The 19,127-nt window shown below is 42.1% G+C and overlaps 1 protein-coding gene across 2 annotated transcripts; it reads left to right on the top strand.

Annotated features, from left to right (window-relative positions):
- The first annotated feature begins 9,046 nt into the window (after positions 1 to 9,046).
- Positions 9,047 to 18,515, top strand: LOC139560586 (uncharacterized). 2 transcript variants are annotated; one of them, XM_071377490.1, is made up of 10 exons: positions 9,049 to 15,571; positions 15,659 to 15,835; positions 15,926 to 15,987; positions 16,070 to 16,156; positions 16,244 to 16,285; positions 16,354 to 16,527; positions 16,607 to 16,642; positions 16,741 to 17,276; positions 17,542 to 17,653; positions 17,748 to 18,515. In XM_071377490.1, exons 1-7 carry the CDS (start codon positions 15,508 to 15,510, stop codon positions 16,640 to 16,642), a joined length of 642 nt encoding a protein of 213 aa, XP_071233591.1. In that variant the 5' UTR covers positions 9,049 to 15,507; the 3' UTR covers positions 16,741 to 17,276; positions 17,542 to 17,653; positions 17,748 to 18,515. The 2 variants fall into 2 exon arrangements, with proteins under 2 accessions (XP_071233590.1, XP_071233591.1); XM_071377489.1 differs by having other exon boundaries at positions 9,047 to 15,571; positions 16,354 to 16,642.
- The last annotated feature ends 612 nt before the right edge of the window (positions 18,516 to 19,127 follow it).

The following is a 19,127-nucleotide window of genomic DNA, read 5'->3' as shown; positions in this document are numbered from 1 at the left end:
AAGACTCAATGGGTATATATCATTAAGTCAAAAATGGATGTAGCAACTGCGGATTCTAGCTTTACAATAAATGTAACTAAAATTTGCAACCAATAATTTCAGATGACCAGCGCAATAGTCAGCTCTAGGTGGAGGTAAAACTCTGTTGTGTTAAACTAGGGGGAAGCTTGTCCATCAGTCTCTCTTGCAATATCTAGAAAGGAAATTGGGAAATTCTCTGGCCTCTGTTGCAGACTTTTTATATAACGAAGGTATCCATGAACATGCTATGCATTTTGTGAAATGTCTCATACTACAGGGATGGCATGTAGATTATAAGTTGCCGTTTCAATGCATGCCTTTCATACAAACACAAAACAACTCAATGCGCACAGTTTCTCTAGAGATTAATCAGATCCAGCCTGGGCTGTACGATGTAGTAGGGAGTAGTAGTTTCCAACAGGCCAATAATCAACATTGTTTCGACGTGGTAATTAACTACAATGACCATAATTCATTGCACATCTACCTGTCTGATCTATTACTTTTATGCCAGCTATGGAAGAGAGAAGAATGCGCGATTGTGAAGGTATATAGAGCAGCTGTTGCTTCGCGAGATATCTTTACCTGAAAATGCATGATCGAAGTGATTAATAGTTGGCATCATAAAAGTATGCCTTATTTACTTTGAATAACTACAAAATAATTATTTTGTCTGACAGCATAGGCAGCAGCTCTGTAGAGATGAGATGAGGACTTGGAATTATTTTTTTATTCTTATTATTTCACCTTTATTTAACCAGATCGGCCAGTTGAGAACAAGTTCTCATTTACAACTGCGACCTGGCCAAGATAAAGCAAAGCAGTGCAACAAAAACAACAACAGAGTTACACATAAACAAACGTACAGTCAATAACACAATATAAAAATCAATATACAGTGTGTGCAAATGTAGAAGAGTAGGGAGGTAAGGAAATAAATAAGCCAAGGAAGCGAAATAATTGCATTGCGTGCTACGGGTGGGTGTTGCTATCGTGACCAGTGAGCTGAGGTAAGGTGGGGCTTTACCTAGCATAGACTTATAGATGACCTGGAGTCAGTGGGTTTGGCGATGAATATGAAGCAAGTGCCAGCCAACGAGAGCATACAGGTCGCAGTGGTGGGTAGTATATGGGGCTTTGGTGACAAAACGGATGGCACTGTGATAGATTACATCCAGTTTTCTGAGTAGAGTGTTGGAGGCTATTTTGTAAATGACATCGCCGAAGTCAAGGATCGGTAGAATAGTCAGTTTTACGAGGGTATGTTTGGCAGCATGAGTGAAGGAGGCTTTGTTGCGAAATAGGAAGCCGATTCTAGATTTAATTTTGGATTGGAGATGCTTAATGTGAGTCTAAAAGGAGAGTTTACAGTCTAACCAGACACCTAGGTAGTTGTCCACATATTCTAAGTGAGAACCGTTCAGAGTAGTGATGCTAGTCGGGCGGGAGGGTGCGGGCAGCAATCGGTTGAAGAGCATTCACTTAGTTTTACTTGCATTTAAAAGCAGTTGGAGGCCTCGGAAGGAGTGTTGTATGGTATTGAAGCTTGTTTGGAGGTTTGTTAGCACAGTGTCCAAAGAAGGGCCAGATGTATACAGAATGGTGTTGTTTGCGTAGAGGTGGATCAGAGAATCACCAGCAGCAAGAGCAACATCATTGATATATACAGAGAAAAGAGTCGGCCTGAGAATTGATCTCTGTGGCACCCCCATAGAGACTGCCAGAGGTCCGGACAACAGGCCCTTCGATTTGACACACTGAACTCTATCTGAGAAGTACTTGGTGAACCAGGCGAGGCAGTCATTTGAGAAGCCAAGGCTATTGAGTCTGCCGATAAGAATGCGGTGATTGACAGAGTCGAAAGCATTGGCTAGGTCGATGAAGACGGCTGCACAGTACTGTCTATTATCGATGGCGGTTATGATATCATTTAGGACCTTGAGCGTGGCTGAGGTGCACCCATGACCAGCTCAGAAACCAGATTGCATAGTGGAGAAGGTACGGTGGGATTCGAAATGGTCGGTGATCTGTTTGTTAACTTGGCTTGCGAAGATTTTAGAAAGGCAGGGCAGGATGGATAAAGGTCTAAAACAATTTGGTTCTAGAGTGTCTCCCCCTTTGAAGAGGGGGATGACCGTGGCAGCTTTCCAATCTTTGGGGATCTCCGACGATACAAAAGAGAGGTTTGAATAGGCTAGTAATAGGGGTTGCAACAATTTCGGCGGATAATTTTATAAAGAGAGGGTCCAGATTGTCTAGCCCAGCTGATTTGTAGGGATCCAGATTTTGCAGCTCTTTCAGAACATCAGCTGTCTGGATTTGGGTGAAGAAGAAGCGGGGGGGAGGGGCTTGGGAAAGTTGCTGCAGGGGGTGCTGAGATGTTGGCCGAGGTAGGGGTAGCCAGGTGGAAAGCATGGCCAGCCGTAGAAAAATGCTTATTGAAATGATCAATTAATGTAGATTTATCGGTGGTGACAATGTTTCCTATCATCAATGCATTGGGCAGCTGGGAGGAGGTGCTCTTATTCCCCATAGACTTTAGTGTCCCAAAACTTTTTGGAATTAGGATGCAAATTTCTGTTTGAAAAAGCTAGCCTTAGCTTTCCTAACTGTCTGATTTATATTCGTTCCTGACATCCCTGAAAAGTTGTATATCGCGGGGGCTATTCGTTGCTAATGCAGAACGCCACAGGATGTTTTTGTGCTGGTCAAGGGCAGTCAAGTCTAAGGTGAACCAAGGGCTATATCTGTTCTTAGTTCTACATTTGTTTGAATGGTGCGTGCTTATTTAAGATGGTGAGGAAAGCACTTTTTAAGAGCAACCAGGCATCCTCTACTGACGGGATGAGGTCAATATCTTTCCAGGATACCCGGGCCAGGTCGATAAGAAAGGCCTGCTCGCTAAAGTGTTTTAGGGAGCGTTTGACAGTGATGAGGGGTGGTCGTTTGACCGCAGACCCATTACGCACGCAGGCAATGAGGCAATGATCGCTGAGATCCTGGTTGAAGACAGCAGAGGTGTATTTAGAGGCCAAGTTGGTCAGGATGATATCTAAGAGGGTGCCCATGGTTATGGATTTAGGGTTGTACCTGGTAGGTTCCTTGATAATTTGTGTGAGATTGAGGGCATCAATTTTAGATTGTAGGGCGGCCGGAGTGTTAAGCATGTCCCATTTTAGGTCACCTAACAGTACGAACTCTGAAGATAGATGGGGGGCAATCAATTCACATATGGTGTCCAGGGCACAGCTGGGGGCTGAAGGGGGTCTATAACAAGCGGCAACAGTGAGAGACTTGTTTCTGGAAAGGTAGATTTTTAAAAGTAGAAACTGTTTGGGCACAGACCTGGATAGCATGACAGAACTCTGCAGGCTATCTCTGCAGTAGATTGCAACTCCGCCCCCTTTGGCAGTTCTATCTTGTCGGAAAATGTTATAATTCGATTTTTTGGTGGCCTTCCTAAGCCAGGATTCAGACACGGCTAGGACATCCGGGTTGGCGGAGTGTGCTAAAGCAGTGAATAAAACAAACTTAGGGAGGAGGCTTCTAATGTTAACATGCATGAAACCAAGGCTTTTACGGTTACAGAAGTCAACAAATGAGAGCGCCTGGGGAATGGGAGTGGAGCTAGGGGCTGCAGGGCCTGGGTTAACCTGTACATCACCAGAGGAACAGAGAAGTAGGATAAGGGTACGGCTAAAGGCTATAAGAACTGGTCGTCTGGTGCGTTTGGAACATAGAGTAAAAAGAGCAGATTTCTGGGCGCGGAAGAATAGATTCAAGGCATAATGTACAGACAAGGTTATGGTAGGATGTGAGTACAGTGGAGGTAAACCTATGCATTGAGTGACGATGAGAGAGGTTTTGTCTCTAGAGGCACAATTTAAGCCAGGCGAGGTCACCGCATGTGTGGGGGGTGGAACAAAAGTACTAGCTAAGGCATATTGAACAAGGCTGGAGGCTCTACAGTGAAATAAGACAATCACTAACCAAAACAGCAATAGACAAGGCATATTGACATTAGGGAGAGGCATGTGTAGCTGAGTGATCATAGGGACCAGTGAGTAGCTAGGCGAGATGGAGACACGGCGATTCAGACAGCTAGTGGGCTGGGGCTAGCAGATGGGCCTTTGGGGGACGTCGCAACGGAAGAGCCTGTTGAAACCCCCTCGGATGGTTACGTCGGCAGACCAGACGTGATGGATCGGCAGGGCTCCGTGTCGGCAGTAAAATGGTCCATGCCAATTGGCAAAATAGTTATTGTACCCCAAGAATTGGCAGATGTACCTCTTCAGCTAGCCTGGAGATGGGCCTAGCTCGAGGCTAGCTCCAGGTTAACTGGTGCTTACTTCGGGACAGAGACGTTAGCCAGGAGTAGCCACTCGAAGTAGCAGCTAGCTAGCTGCAATGATCCGGTGTAAAGGTTCAGAGCTTGCGGTAGGAATCCGGAGATGTGGTAGAGAAAAGCAGTCCCATATGCTCTGGGTTGATATCGCGCTGTGCAGACTGGCAGGAATTGCCCGGGCTGAGGCTAGCTGATGTCCGAGTTAACGGTGATGACTGCTGGCAGTGGCTAACTGACAACTAGCTAGTAGCTAGTTAGCTGGCTAGCCTTTGATGGGGGTTATGGTTCTAATGTGTATAAAATGGCAGATCCATACCACATTGGGTGAGGCGGGTTGCAGGAGAGTATGTTCAGTCCTTAGATGGAAATTGAGATGTAAAAAAAATATTACAAATATATACAAAGAAAAAGATATACGGGACAAGACAAACAGACGTCCTACTTCTACGCCATCTTGGAACACCAAGATGGCCCACGAGTTTCCACTAATATAAATAATAGTCATCAAATAAAATATAATGGTTAATAAGTGATTAGCACCAATGGGCAGTCACTACCATCATGGGACTTTTATTAATTGTTTTATTCTGTGTTACACCATTCAACCCACATAATGAATAGTCCATTTAATCAAAAACCCGAGATTATTTTTGAATAACTGAACCGAAACCGAATCGACCTCAAAAAGCAGTAATCACTCAGCTCTAATTGCGTAAGATAAGAAAGTCTATGTATGTAGCAGGAATTGAAACACAGTGATGTTTTAAAGGAATCTCCCCATGTCTTCGTCACCCCTTCTGATTTAAAAAGTGAAGGTGACAGTATGGAAATGCTTTACTCAGCAGTATAAAGGAGGATGAGGAGGATATGGGAAATGACGCTGCAACCCCCTATCTCTGACCTCATAGCCAGAACCAGAAACCCATATCCAAAAATCCCTCACAGGTCAGGAATGTTTCACTTTTCTTCACAGTGGCCCACTAGTTCCCACTAAAGTGAAGTTATTGCATGAGCAGAGTCCAACCCTTCCCCATCCTTTTCCATGAACCTCTCCACTAGGTGGCGATAGCGTCAAGACAATATGAATAATACTGATTGCAGGTAGAGCTTGCTGGCTGTTGCAGAGATCTGGGACCAATTTCCTCATTAATGCTTGATAATATGGGAAAGGAAATCTGAACACAAATCAGCCTGCGGTAAAAAGCTTCACTAAAATTGCCAGGAATTTGAATAAAAATGTGTATAATTTATGAAATCTGTTCCCAAGAATAAAGAAAGATCGTGTCTCAATGTAATCAAGCTATGAAATTATTGTTATTTTGAAATACAGTCTTTTATGTGTCTTAGTTGTGGTCAATTTGCAGTGTTCAAATTATTACAATTATGTTCCGGACCCCCGACCATCCGTTCTGACATAAATAGGCCCGCGGCTGAATCTAGTTGCCTGTGCCGTACAGTCATGGCCAAAAGTTTTGAGAATGACACAAATATACATTTTCACAATGTTTGCTGCTTCAGTGTCTTTAGATATTTTTGTCAGATGTTACAATTACATGAAGTTGATGCAAAGAATTAATATTTGCAGTGTTGACCCTTCTTTTTCAAGACCTCTGTAATCTGCCCTGGCATGCTGTCAATTAACTTCTGGACCACATCCTGACTGATGGCAGCCCATTCTTGCATAATCAATGCTTGGATTTTGTCAGAATTTGTGGGGTTTTGTTTGTCCACCTGCCTCTTGAGGATTGACCACAAGTTCTCAATGGGATTAAGGTCTGGGGAGTTTCCTGGCCATGGACCCAAAATATTGATGTTTTGTTCCCCGAGCCACTTAGTTATCACTTTTGCCTTATGGCAAGGTGCTCCATCATGCTGGAAAAGGCATTGTTCGTCACCAAACTGTTCCTGGATGGTTGGGAGAAGTTGCTCTCGGAGGATGTGTTGGTACCATTCTTTATTCATGGCTGTGTTCTTAGGCAAAATTGTGAGTGAGCCCACTCCCTTGGCTGAGAAGCAACCCCACACATGAATGGTCTCAGGATGCTTTACTGTTGGCATGACACAGGACTGATGGTAGCGCTCACCTTGTCTTCTCCGGACAAGCTTTTTTCCGGGTGCCCCAAACAATCGGAAAGGGGATTCATCAGAGAAAATGACTTTACCCCAGTCCTCAGCAGTCCAATCCCTGTACTTTTTGCAGAATATCAGTCTGTCCCTGATGTTTTTCCTGGAGAGAAGTGGCATCTTTGCTGCCCTTCTTGACACCAGGCCACCCTCCAAAGGTCTTTGCCTCACTGTGTGTGCAGATGCACTCACACCTGCCTGCTGCCATTCCTGAGCAAACTCTGTACTGGTGGTGCCCCAATCCCGCAGCTGAATCAACTTTAGGAGATGGTCCTGGCGCTTGCTGGACTTTCTTGGGCGCCCTGAAGCCTTCTTCACAACAATTGAACCACTCTCCTTGAAGTTCTTGATGATCCGATAAATGGTTGAATCAGGTGCAATCTTACTGGCAGCAATATCCTTGCCTGTGAAGCCCTTTTTGTGCAAAGCAATGATGACGGCACGTGTTTACCATGGTTGACAGAGGAAGAACAATGATTCCAAGCACCACCCTCCTTTTGAAGCTTCCAGTCTGTTATTCGAACTCAATCATCATGACAGAGTGATCTCCAGCCTTGTCCTCGTCAACACTCACCTGTGTTAACGAGAGAATCACTGACATGATGTCAGCTGGTCCTTTTGTGGCAGGGCTGAAATGCAGTGGAAATGTTTTTTTGGGATTCAGTTCATTTGCATGGCAAAGAGGGACTTTGCAATTAATTGCAATTCATCTGATCACTCTTGAAAACATTCTGGAGTATATGCAAATTGCCATCATACAAACTGAGGCAGCAGACATTGTGAAAATGTATATTTGTGTCATTCTCAAAACTTTTGGCCACGACTATACAGCATGCTCAGGGGGTAAAGCAAAACAAAAGTTATGTCAATATCTTTTCTTCGTTCTTCAGGCTTGTTATATATTTCCTTCCTGTTGCTTTGGCAATATTACATACACACAGAGTCAAGACCTAACTTGCCAGGGCCTTGAAAGGGAAAGCTCGCCACCAGTGCCTTAGGTCAGTCATAGAAGACCAGGATATGTTCTCATGCGTCGTTTCGACTTAGGAGTGTGTTCTGAAAGTAAAATATCAGCAACACAGCCGCTAACTGGATGAGTCACATAGTTTATTTTCATCTGTTAAACATGCATCACCAAATAATCCTCTGTGGATGTGTCACTGTATCACTGTTGATGTAAAGTAAGCAAACATTCTGTAAACAACATCTGAGATGCACGCAGAGTCAGACCACATCCTAAAAGTGTTCTCTGGACAGTGCAAGGGCAAGATAGGTTCCAAAACTGTTTGTGCTGTCTTGTCAACTCCAATGTTCATTGTGAGTTTACCATGGGGGTGGGTCAGACGGCACAAACAGATCTGGGATCAAGCTAAAATGATTAGACCCGCTAGTCTCTTACTGGCCATCGTTTTCATGTTGGGAAATTTGGACAAATAATACCATGATTTTTCATTCTGGTAACTCATTAAAGTGTAGCTAGTTTGATTCACTCACATGTTTGACATGGCAAAAAAGCTACACAATCACAATGGAAACATCAGTTTTCTAACCGCCCCCCCAATTTTAACAATTTCACTCCTGCAATTTTAAGGGCCCCTCATAGTGCCAGCAGAGTGCCCAACTCCAAGCATAACACATGCTGACTCTGGGAAGCTGGGCAAGAGAAGACTGTCCAAATGTTTCATTATTTAAAAAAGTCTGTATGGATTATCATAACCTAACAAGGTGACAGAGGTTATGAATGGTTAAAATGAGACAGAATTTGCGCATGGCATAACTGACTATTGGACTGATGATTGATGGGGAACCAGTGGTGCAGGGATGCTGCTAGACTTTTGTTTAATCTTTTTCTATTGAAATCTGTTGAAGAGAATGATAATGGAAAGATTTTAAAATGAAAAGAGCAGTTTCCTCTTTGGGACTGCGATTGACTGCATGTGTGACTAGACATGATTGTGTATCATGGGAAACATTAATTCTTTATTAGAATAGAATAATTATATATTCAGTCTGTAGGCCTCTGAAAAAGATTTTCCAATAATTCTTGAAATCACATTATCACGCATACATTGCAGGGCAAAACAAATAGCATAGACTGTTCTATGATGAATTTAACAAATCTGAATTCAGACTGAATTTCCTTCCTAGACAGCATGATTCATAACAGGGATTCCCTAATTCCCACACAGTCATATTTACAATATTTGTGATTCTGTTGGTTTAAACTTTTGCCCTCACATTTTCTGTGACTCACACAGCTCTATCCTAGTGAAAGGGATGTACGTGTATATGGTTGTCAAAGCGATGAGGATTACATCATGACTAAGACGAGACGTAATCCTCAGGCCCAGAAATGAATTGAAATAAAAATATATATTTGGCATCAATTTAAACCAAACCCAATACTGCTACCAAACATGAATAGCTGTGTGAATATTGATCATTCTGACACTAGCGATGGTTTCATGCTGTCTTGGGACTTTCAGACCAGGGCATACTTCTGTATATGCATGGCAGATTGACAGATGTTTTTCATACAGGATGATTGCTTTCCGGAAAGCTGCTGTTATAATATCTGAAACAGATGTGGATAGAGGCGGGTGGAAAGTTACAATCATTCTCATTGGAAGCCAAGCACAACTGTTTATATAATGTTTTATATTACAATTCGATGTTAAATTAGTAAATTACAGTGGAAAGAAAAAGTATGTGAACCTTTTGGAATTGTCTGGATTTCTGCATAAATTGGTCATACAATTTGTTCTGATCTTCATCTAAGTCACAACAGACAAACATAGTCTGCTTAAACTAATATCACACACGTTATTGTATTTTTCTTGTCTATTTTGAATACATCATTTAAACATTCACAGTGTAGGTTGAAAAAAGTATGTGATCCCCTAGGCCAATGACTTCTCCAAAATCTAATTGGAGTCAGGTAACCTGGAGTACAATCATTGAGACCAGATTGGAGATGTTGGTTAGAGCTGCCCTGCCCTATAAAAAACATTCATACATTTTTTGTTTGCTATTCACAAGAAGCATTGCCTGATGTGAACCATGCCTCGAACAAAAGAGATCTCAGAAGACCCAAGATTAAGAATTGTTGACTTGCATGAAGCTGGAAAGGGTTACAAAGTATCTCTAAAAGTCTTGATGTTCACCAGTCCACGGAAAAACAAATTGTCTATAAATGGAGAAAGTTCAGCACTGTTGCTACTCACTAGGAGTGGCCGTCCTGCAAAGATGACTGCAAGAGCACAGCGCAGAATGCACAATGAGGTTAAGAAGAATCCTAGAGTGTCAGCTAAAGACTTACAGAAATATCTGGAACATGCTAACATCTCTGTTGACAAGTCTACGATACCTAAAACACTAAACAAGAATGATGTTCATGGGAGGACACCACGGAAGAAGCCACTGCTGTCCAAAGAAAACATTGCTGCACATCTGAAGTTTGCAAAAGAGCACCTGGATGTTCCACAGCGCTACTGGCAAAATATTCTGTGGACAGATGAAATTAAAGTTGAGTTGTTTGGAAGGAACACACAACACTATGTGTGGAGGAAAAAAGGCACAGCACACCAACATCAAAACCTCATCCCAACTGTAAAATATGGTGGAGGGAGCATCATGGTTTGGAGCTTCTTTGCTGCCTCAGGGCCTGGACAGCTTGCTATCATTGACGGAAAAATGAATTCCCAAGTTTATCAATACATTTTGCAGAAGAATATAAGGCTATCTGTCCGCCAATTGAAGCTCAACAGAAGTTGGGTGATGCAACAGGACAGCGACCCAAAACACAGAAGTAAATTAACAACAGAATGGCTTCAACAGAAGAAAATACGCCTTCTGGAGTGGCACAGTCAGAGTCCTGACCTCAACCCGATTGAGATGCTGTGGCATGACCTCAAGAGAGCGGTTCACACCAGACATCCCAAGAATATTGCTGAACTGTAACAGTTTTGTGAAGTGGAATGGTCCAAAATTCCTCCTGACCGTTATGCAGGTCTGATCCGCAACTACAGGAAACGTTTGGTTGAGGTTATTGCTGCCAAAAGATGGTCAACCAGTTATTAAAAACAAGGGTTCACATACTTTTTCCACTCTGCACTGTGAATGTTTACACGGTGTGTTCAATAAAGACATGAAAACGTATAATTGTTTGTGTTAGTTTAAGCAGACTGTGTGTGTGTCTATTGTGACTTAAAATTTGATCTGATCTTCATCTATGACGAATTTATGCAGAAGTCCAGGTAATTCCAAAGGGTTCACATACTTTTTCTTACCACTGTACTTCTTCATCATATTATTTTAGTGGGAACACGTTCTGATTTTCTAAGGGATTGACATTAAAGTCTGAAAGGCGTTTGACCATTGGGCAAGTCAGGATAATTTTTTTGGTTACCCAAAGATTATGATCACTTGCCCAAACATTGTAATTAGCTTTTTACATTCAGAAGTGCCATATATGGCCTGCATTTCACCTACACATAGAGGAGGAATCAGAAAGATCAGTACTGGAATTCTTTATTTCGGTTGTTATCAGTAAAAAAAAATCTCAGAGCCGGCTCAACTTGCCTGACTGCCATAAATACCATAAATTGTTTGTCTTTCACTTAAACAAAAGGGAGGAACCAGAAAGATCTGTTCAGGCTACTGGAATTATTTGCAGTTTGGTTGTTTAAAAAATATGTGGCTCAATGGAGCAACCTCAGAGCATGCTCAACATGTGCAACTGCTAGTTCACTTTCCCCAGGCAATAAGGAAACCCTTATTGTCAATCCCTACTTATATATAATAAAGAGCTCATTGTCCTTATAACAACCCTCAATGTCATGTTGCTTACATTACAGTAACTGAGTATTTGTTTTAGGTTGTCACTCTGTCCTTTGCACTTCCTGAAAGGAGTGGCATCGATTAGATGTAAAGCGGAAGAGACTAAATGTATACTGTTTTCATCTTGTTGCGTATCTTTGTCCCTTTCATCCATTGTTTATACCCGCATCACAAACTTATCAGCGTCACACACTCAGAGAATCCAGTTGTCTTGTGGTCAATATTTTAAAAAAAAACCTGATTGTTCCGCCTTTGATGATACCAACCAGTTCTTATCATACTTTTCTCTGTCTCTATTCTGTCTGAACGAATTGTGTGTCAGGGTCAGTTTTAGTCTACCTGAACGAGGACACCAGATTGTCTTGAAAGTATACATGTTTCTGATACACTGATGTCATACAGTAACACATGTTTTATTCTGTCACTTCCTGGATGATGAGTGATTTTCAGGATACACACTGTAACCTCACATTCACAACCTTAACGTATCTCTTTGTTGATGTTTTGTTCTGACCAGAGTAGCCTGGTTACCTTAAACTGTCACCATCATGTCCCCATCCTGTCACCTACTCCATACAGGTGTCTACTGTCTGAAGTATAGGTGCCACCCGTGCTGTCATTGAAATCCTGCACACATTGTATGAACTGCTGCTGATCTGCTGATAGGGCAGCAAGGCAGAGTCACATATCTCAGTGGGAATCTTTCTTTCTACCCATATCTCTCACCCTCTCTCTTTCTGTCAATTCAATTACATTTAAGGGCTTTATTGGCAAGGGAAACATATGTTAACATTGCCAAAGCAAGTGAAGTAGATAATAAACAAAAGTGAAATAAACAATAAAAATAACAGTAAACATTACACTCACAAAGTTCCAAAATAATAAAACATTTCAAATGTCATATGTGCAAATAGTTAAAGTACAAAAGGGAAAATAAATAAACATAAATATGGGTTGTATTTACAATGGTGTTTGTTCTTCACTGGTTGTACTTTTCTTGTAGCAACAGGTCATAAATCTTGCTGCTGTGATGACACACTGGTATTTCACCCAGTAGATATGGGAGTTTATCAAAATTGGGTTTGTTTTTGAATTCTTTGTGCATCTGTGTAATCTGAGGGAAATATGTGTCTCTAATATGGTCATACATTTTTCTGTTGGTTTATACTTTTGCCCTCACATTTTCTGTGACTCACACAGCTCTATCCTAGTGAAAGGGATGCACGTTTATATGGTCGTCGAATCGATGAGGATTACATCATGACTAAGACGAGATGTAATCCTCAGGCCCAGAAATGAATTGAAATAAAAATATCTATTTGGCATCAATTCAAACCAAACCCAATACTGCTGCCGAACATGAATAGTTGTGTGAATATTGATCATTCTGACACTAGCGATGGTTTCATGCTGTCTTGGGACTTTCAGACCTGGGCACACACACACACTCATTGTACTATGAACTGCTGATGATCTGCTGATAGGGCAGCAAAGCAGAGTCACTTATCTCAGTAGGAATCTTTCTTTCTACCTATATCTCTCACTCATAAATCTTGCTGCTGTGATGACACATTGTGGTATTTCACCCAGTAGATATGGGAGTTTATCAAAATTGGGTTTGTTTTCAAATTCTTTGTGGATCTGTGTAATCTGAGGGAAATATGTGTCTCTATGGTCATACATTTGGCAGGAGGTTAGGAAGTGCAGCTCAGATTCCACCTCATTTTGTTGGCAGTGTGCACATAGCCTGTCTTCTCTTGAGAGCCAGGTCTGCCTACGGTGGCCTTTCTCAATAGCAAGGCTATGCCCACTAAGTCTGTACATAGTCAAAACTTTCCTTAGGTTTGGGTCAGTCACGGTGGTCAGGTATTCTGCCACTGTGTACTCTCGGTTTAGTGCCAAATAGCATTCCAGTTCTGTTTTTTGTTAATTCTTTCCAATGTGTCAAGTAATTATCTTTTTGTTTTGTCATGATTTGGTTGGGTCTAATTGTGTTGCTGTCCTGGGGATCTGTTGGGTCTGTTTGTGTTTGTAAACAGAGCCCCAGGACCAGCTTGCTTAGGGGACTCTTCTCCAGGTTAATCTCTCTGTAGGTGATGGCTTTGTTATGGAAGGTTTGGGAATTGCTTCCTTTTAGGTGGTTGTAGAATTTAACGTCTCTTTTCTGGATTTTGATAATTAGCAGGTATTGGCCTAATTCTGCTCTGCCTGCATTATTTGGTGTTTTACATTGTACACAGAGGATATTTTAGCAGAATTCTGCATGCAGTCTCAATTTGGTGTTTGTCCCATCTCTCGCTCGCTCTCTCTACCATTCTCTCTCTCTCCCTTTCTCTACTTATTTCAAACACAGCTGTGATTTGTACACGAAGTAAACACAGATCACAGCTGTCTTTCCTATTTACAGCATGTCAAGACAGACCACCGCTGTTGATGTTTTTGTGTCATTGCCTAACTGCTTTCTGTGCCACTACCTAATAACTAGTGTAAGCACCTCCCTCTACTTCCTTCCACTGCCATATAAGGCAGCTGACCTGTTTGCATCCAGACCCTGGGAAAGCACTACGTAGATGCCATAAGAATACTTCACAAACCATTTACATAGGCCACAGGTCTCCTGTAAGAAAAACACAGGTGTGCCACCCAGAAGAGCTGTAGATTCCTTACACAAGTAAGCTTATGTAAACAATCATCAAAGGTCACACACTTAATACAGAAATATCATACGGTATGACACAGTACTATCCTAATAACATTAGACCTTTTGATAACTTGTGACTCCAGGAATTACAAATGAGGAAAGGAAACGTTCATTGAATGAGAAAAGAGAGATTATATGATATGTACAATACAACCACACACATGGATACAATGCATTTACAAATCAGAGGATAACACAAGTTTGGAAAAGTATTTCCATTGTGGTCCTCGTTAACAAAATACATAATTCATCAATGAACAACAAATTAAATATGAAAAACGAATGGAGTTGATGCAGTTTGGAAAAGTCAGTATGGCTTGAGCGGAGGGTGCATCGCTGGTACATTACAGCCAGGGCTGTCAGACAAGCCAGTAGCTTTAAAGAAAATAACATATATATATATTTTTTTTCACCTTTATTTAACCAGGTAGGCAAGTTGAGAACAAGTTCTCATTTACAATTGCGACCTGGCCAAGATAAAGCAAAGCAGTTGTCACGTTCCTGACCTGTTTTCTGTTGTTTTGTATGTGTTTGATGGTCAGGGCGTGAGTTTTGGGTGGGCAGTCTATGTTTTCTGTTTCTATGTTGGTTTTGGGTTGCCTGGTATGGCTCTCAATTAGAGGCAGGTGTTTGACGTTTCCTCTGATTGAGAGTCATATTAAGGTAGGTTGTTCTCACTGTTTGTTTGTGGGTGATTGTCTCCTGTGTCAGTGTCTGTATGTTACGCCACACGGGACTGTTCCGGTTTTTGTTCGTTTTATGTAGTCTGTTTCCTGGTTCATGCGTTCTTCACGTTGTATGTAAGTTCGGGTCCAGGGGCCTGTTGCACAAAAGTAGAATTAAGACATCCGGGATAAATGACTCAGCTGAGCTCAATGAAGCCAAAACATGTGCGTCCAGGCTTAATTGGTTGCACAAAGACCAAGCCAGGATGAGCAGACACGGATTCATTAAGCCAGGTGAAACCAATCCTGGATAGGTGCGCGCTCACGGCTCACTCAAATAGACCCCGCCACAGATCACAGATTAACTGATTTACCATGGCAACTAGAGCCGCGTACTTTTCCCCGTCGGAAGCACAAATCCTCATGGAGGCATACGAGGAGGTAAAAGATATAATGAAGAAGAAAGGCAACACCGCCACAGTGATAAAGCGTGGCTAAGTATTGCAGACCGCCTGAATGCGTAAGTAGTGCACAATTACACACTCACCGCTCCGCTGAAACATCACAATTACAATTCAAATATTTAATTCACATCTCCAAAAATGCAGTTGTACTGTAATTATGAAACGGTTAAATTTTTAATTGAAATGCACTGCAGATATGAGTGAAATTGTGTAAAGTAACTCCATCACACTGTATAAAGCTATGATAAATGTTTTGATATTTTTACTGAAAACAAGACAAAAATACCAAGTAATTTTTTGCAGTGTGACTCCATTAAATGTGTGTGTGTGTGTGTGTGTAGATTAAACATGAACGGGCCAAAACGGACATGGCAGCAGGTCAAAATCAAATACAAGAACATTCTGCAGAATGGTATGGTCCCTGACTAATATTTAACAAAGCACAAGCATATATTGTACCCAGAAGGTGCCTGCTCACACATTGTCTGTACTGTTTTAGCAGTGAAAAAGAATACCCACAGACAAGGCACGGGTGGTGGGTCACCAAAGGCTGACCTTACCCCAGCAGAGGACATGGCCTTGGAGCTAAATAAAGGCAGGCCCGTCTTAGAGGGGATCCCTGGGGGGAAAGAGACGAGCATAGGTTCCTCCCAAGATGCCACCCGCTTCATTCAAGGTATGTCCTTCCATCTCTACATGGGATACAACCACATTCATATTGAATCAATTTGGACTGTCTGACTTTGGTTTACCTATTGCCTTGCAGTGTCTGGCAGCACTGTGTTCCTGTTAGAGCCACCAGCACAAGCACCAGACGATGCTGATCCAGTGAGTACTCCATCAAAGGCATACTGTAGGCCTGGCATGTCTTGTCTACTAGCTTCAATATGAATCCGATTAAATGTGATAGGGTGAAGGCCCCAGTGCAGCAGCAACAGCACATGATGGAGACGATGATGAGGAGGAGACCATCTCTCTGGATTCCAGAAGGCATGAGGTATCATGTTAAGACTGTGAAAGTACTATTTACTCTACAATGGTGAGGAGTCCTCATCAAAATCAAAAAATCTAATTTCTTTTACAGGACCCAGATGCTATACAGTGGGAAAACCAGCCTGGCAACATAGTGCGTATTAATAAAAGGACACCACATCCTGCCAAATTCCAGCTGCGCTAATTGTATTGTGTTCACAGAGCTCACAAGCTATCAGAAAGTTGTATGGCAACCACCTCCGGCGCCAAATAGAACTGGCAGACATAGACATTCAGTACAAGAAGAAAAAGATGGAAAATCTTGCACTGGAGTCCGAAATAAAAAAGAGGACAATTAGGAAACTGGACCTTGAAATAAAAAAACTTGAGAGGGAGGTGAGATATGCCTTCAATGTACACTGTATGCTAACTGTAACACAAATGTATTAATCATTATTTTTCTTTCCTCCCCCAGCTCCAAGAAGATGACACAGCTCAAAATAAAAATTAGGTATATTCTCGTAAAGTCAAGTGAGCCATGACATATGAGCTCTTATTGTGAGCACACAGGACGGTGGCATCTTTCTAAGTTTTTTTTTATTTTCCCAGCAATCAGTACAACCAAGTCATCGTTATAAGGCATCGCCCTCTTTTGCCCACCCCCCCAGCACCAGGTGTGGCCACTAGCCTATATGAAGGCCCAAAATTGTGTGTTCCTTTCTGCTCTGACAATGGCATGCCCATTCGTGCGAGATGTGGTGGATGAAGAAGCACTTGTGCTGAGGAGAGCCTTCAGGCGAGAAAGGGTCTTCAGGGACCGGTTGGACCCACTGGCCTTCCCTGATGACCATCTATATGAAAGATACAGGTTTTCTGCAGATGGCATCAGGTATCTATGCAGACTACTGGGTCCCAGGATTAAGCACCGCACTGTGTGGAGCAAATGGTTTGTGTGGCCTTGCGCTTTTTTGCTAGTGGAGCCTTCCTGTACTCAGTGGGGGATGCAGAACAGCTGAACAAGGCCACAATTTGCCGCACAATAAGGAGTGTGTGTCTGGCTATCAAAGCATTAGCAGATGTCTTCATCTCCTTCCCTGGCCACAGAAGACTCTGTGACATCAAAGAGGAGTTCTATAGGATTGCAGGTAAGAGGATCTACAAATTACAGGACAACTGTTAACACATAGTAGGATACTCATTACTTTGTGTGACAGGTTTCCCCAATGTCATTGGTGCAGTGGACTAAAAGCCCCCTCAGGTGCCCATGAGGCCGATTTTGTGAATAGGAAATCCTTTCACAGCATTAATGTTCAGGTGAACATAACTTTTTGATATTGTCCATTGACGAACACTCTGCATTGCCAGTGATGTGCATTGATTGGTGTAATATTCCTCATCTTATGATTTCAGATGGTCTGCAATGCTGACTGTGTGATCAGCAATGTTGTGGCAAAATGGCCTGGCTCAGTCCATGACTCCAGAATCTTTCGGGCCTCTGAAATCTATCAGTGCCTATCACAAGGTAAGCCACACAACCCCTATTTATAACCATCATGGCTGTGTCAAGAATATCACTGTGTTTATGAGGTAGTAATGATGAGATTTTGTGTTGACAGGTGAATTCTCTGGTGTGTTGCTGGGAGACAGGGGGTATGGCTGCCAGCCTTTTCTCCTGACACCTTTCACAGACCCCCAGGAAGCACAGCAGGCCTACAACCATGCCCATGCCAGGACCAGGGCCAGAGTTGAAATGACCTTTGGCCTCCTGAAGGCACGCTTTCACTGCCTTCACAAATTAAGGGTCAGCCCTGTTAGGGCATGTGATATTACTGTGGCTTGTGCTGTCCTCCACAATGTGGCCTGCCTGAGGAAGGAGAGGGCCCCCAGAGTGCCACCAGCCATAGACTGGGACAATCCGGCAATCTTCCCTGATGACGACAGTGGTCGGCTGCTGAGGGACCAATATGTGTTGAATTATTTTAGTTAGTATGTGTGCTTTCAATTTTGGTTAAATATGTCCTGCGGTGGCAGAGGAATTTGGGTTTTTTTGGGTTCGTTTTTTGACGAATTTGGCCTCTTATGATTGTGCGGTATACTGTGTGTAATACAAGGCTGCAGGGAGGCTACTGCATCCATTCATTTGTCTGTTCAGTTGATGTGTATGGATTTGTCCTGCATTTATTTTAGTGTGCAGACATGCAGGGTGTGTTATATACAGACCTTTGAATGTGTATGTATCATTTTGTATAATATGCTTGGATTCTGTGCTTTCCATCTTGTAGAGTCACTGACTTCAGTTTCGAAAGGAGCTGATGGTTTACCTGCTTTGTTTTGTCCTTATTCAATAAAGGAACATAATGTTACACATTGTGTTTTTATATTCATATGGAATGTGTATTTGTTTATATGACAGAGTACTAGGGCCACACTGAAGAAAAAGGATAAAGTCATAAATTTATGAGGCTGGTTCTTTCTGCAGAAAAGCTACATATTGTTTTTACAGTTTTGATACTTATGACAATGTGATACTTAATATTCTGGCACATCAGCATGTCTTTGTTTATGAAACCATACTGAAGTACAATTTCACAAAATGCCCCACATCTGTCATTTTAACAACTGTCCTCCTTTAAAACAACTGGTTACAATATTATGACTTGTGTTTTTTTCCCCTCTGTGGCCCTAATATTCTATCATTTTATATATAGCCTTATAGTCTATGGGAAACTGTAAATTATCTAATGATAGCAACATCATCTAAAAATCATTTTTTATCCAAAATCATTGAAATTAATGATCACAAACGTTTAAATAATAACAGTGGGTCTAGTTATATGTGATAACAATGTATAGTGAGCAGTGAAATAACTATTGGTTTCCATTTGTGGTGACTGCTGACTGACATTAGGGATGAGATTAAATAGATCCTGGAATTTAGCCTGGTCTGGAGCAGGCTAGCTCCACAGAATAAATCTCCATGGTAATTTATACCATAA

This window comes from Salvelinus alpinus, chromosome 30 (genome assembly GCF_045679555.1).
Source record: "Salvelinus alpinus chromosome 30, SLU_Salpinus.1, whole genome shotgun sequence".
Lineage (NCBI taxonomy): Eukaryota > Metazoa > Chordata > Actinopteri > Salmoniformes > Salmonidae > Salvelinus > Salvelinus alpinus.
This window is presented reverse-complemented; position numbering and strand designations above follow the sequence as displayed.

What these genes read in the sequence shown, in the direction of transcription:
- LOC139560586 (XM_071377489.1), top strand. Translation starts at nt 15,508, where the DNA reads ATGAACGGGCCAAAACGGACATGGCAGCAGGTCAAAATCAAATACAAG. An exon ending in TGCCACCCGCTTCATTCAAG is followed by an intron (nt 15,836 to 15,925) that starts GTATGTCCTTCC and finishes ATTGCCTTGCAG; the next exon opens with TGTCTGGCAGCACTGTGTTC. An exon ending in TGGATTCCAGAAGGCATGAG is followed by an intron (nt 16,157 to 16,243) that starts GTATCATGTTAA and finishes TTTCTTTTACAG; the next exon opens with GACCCAGATGCTATACAGTG.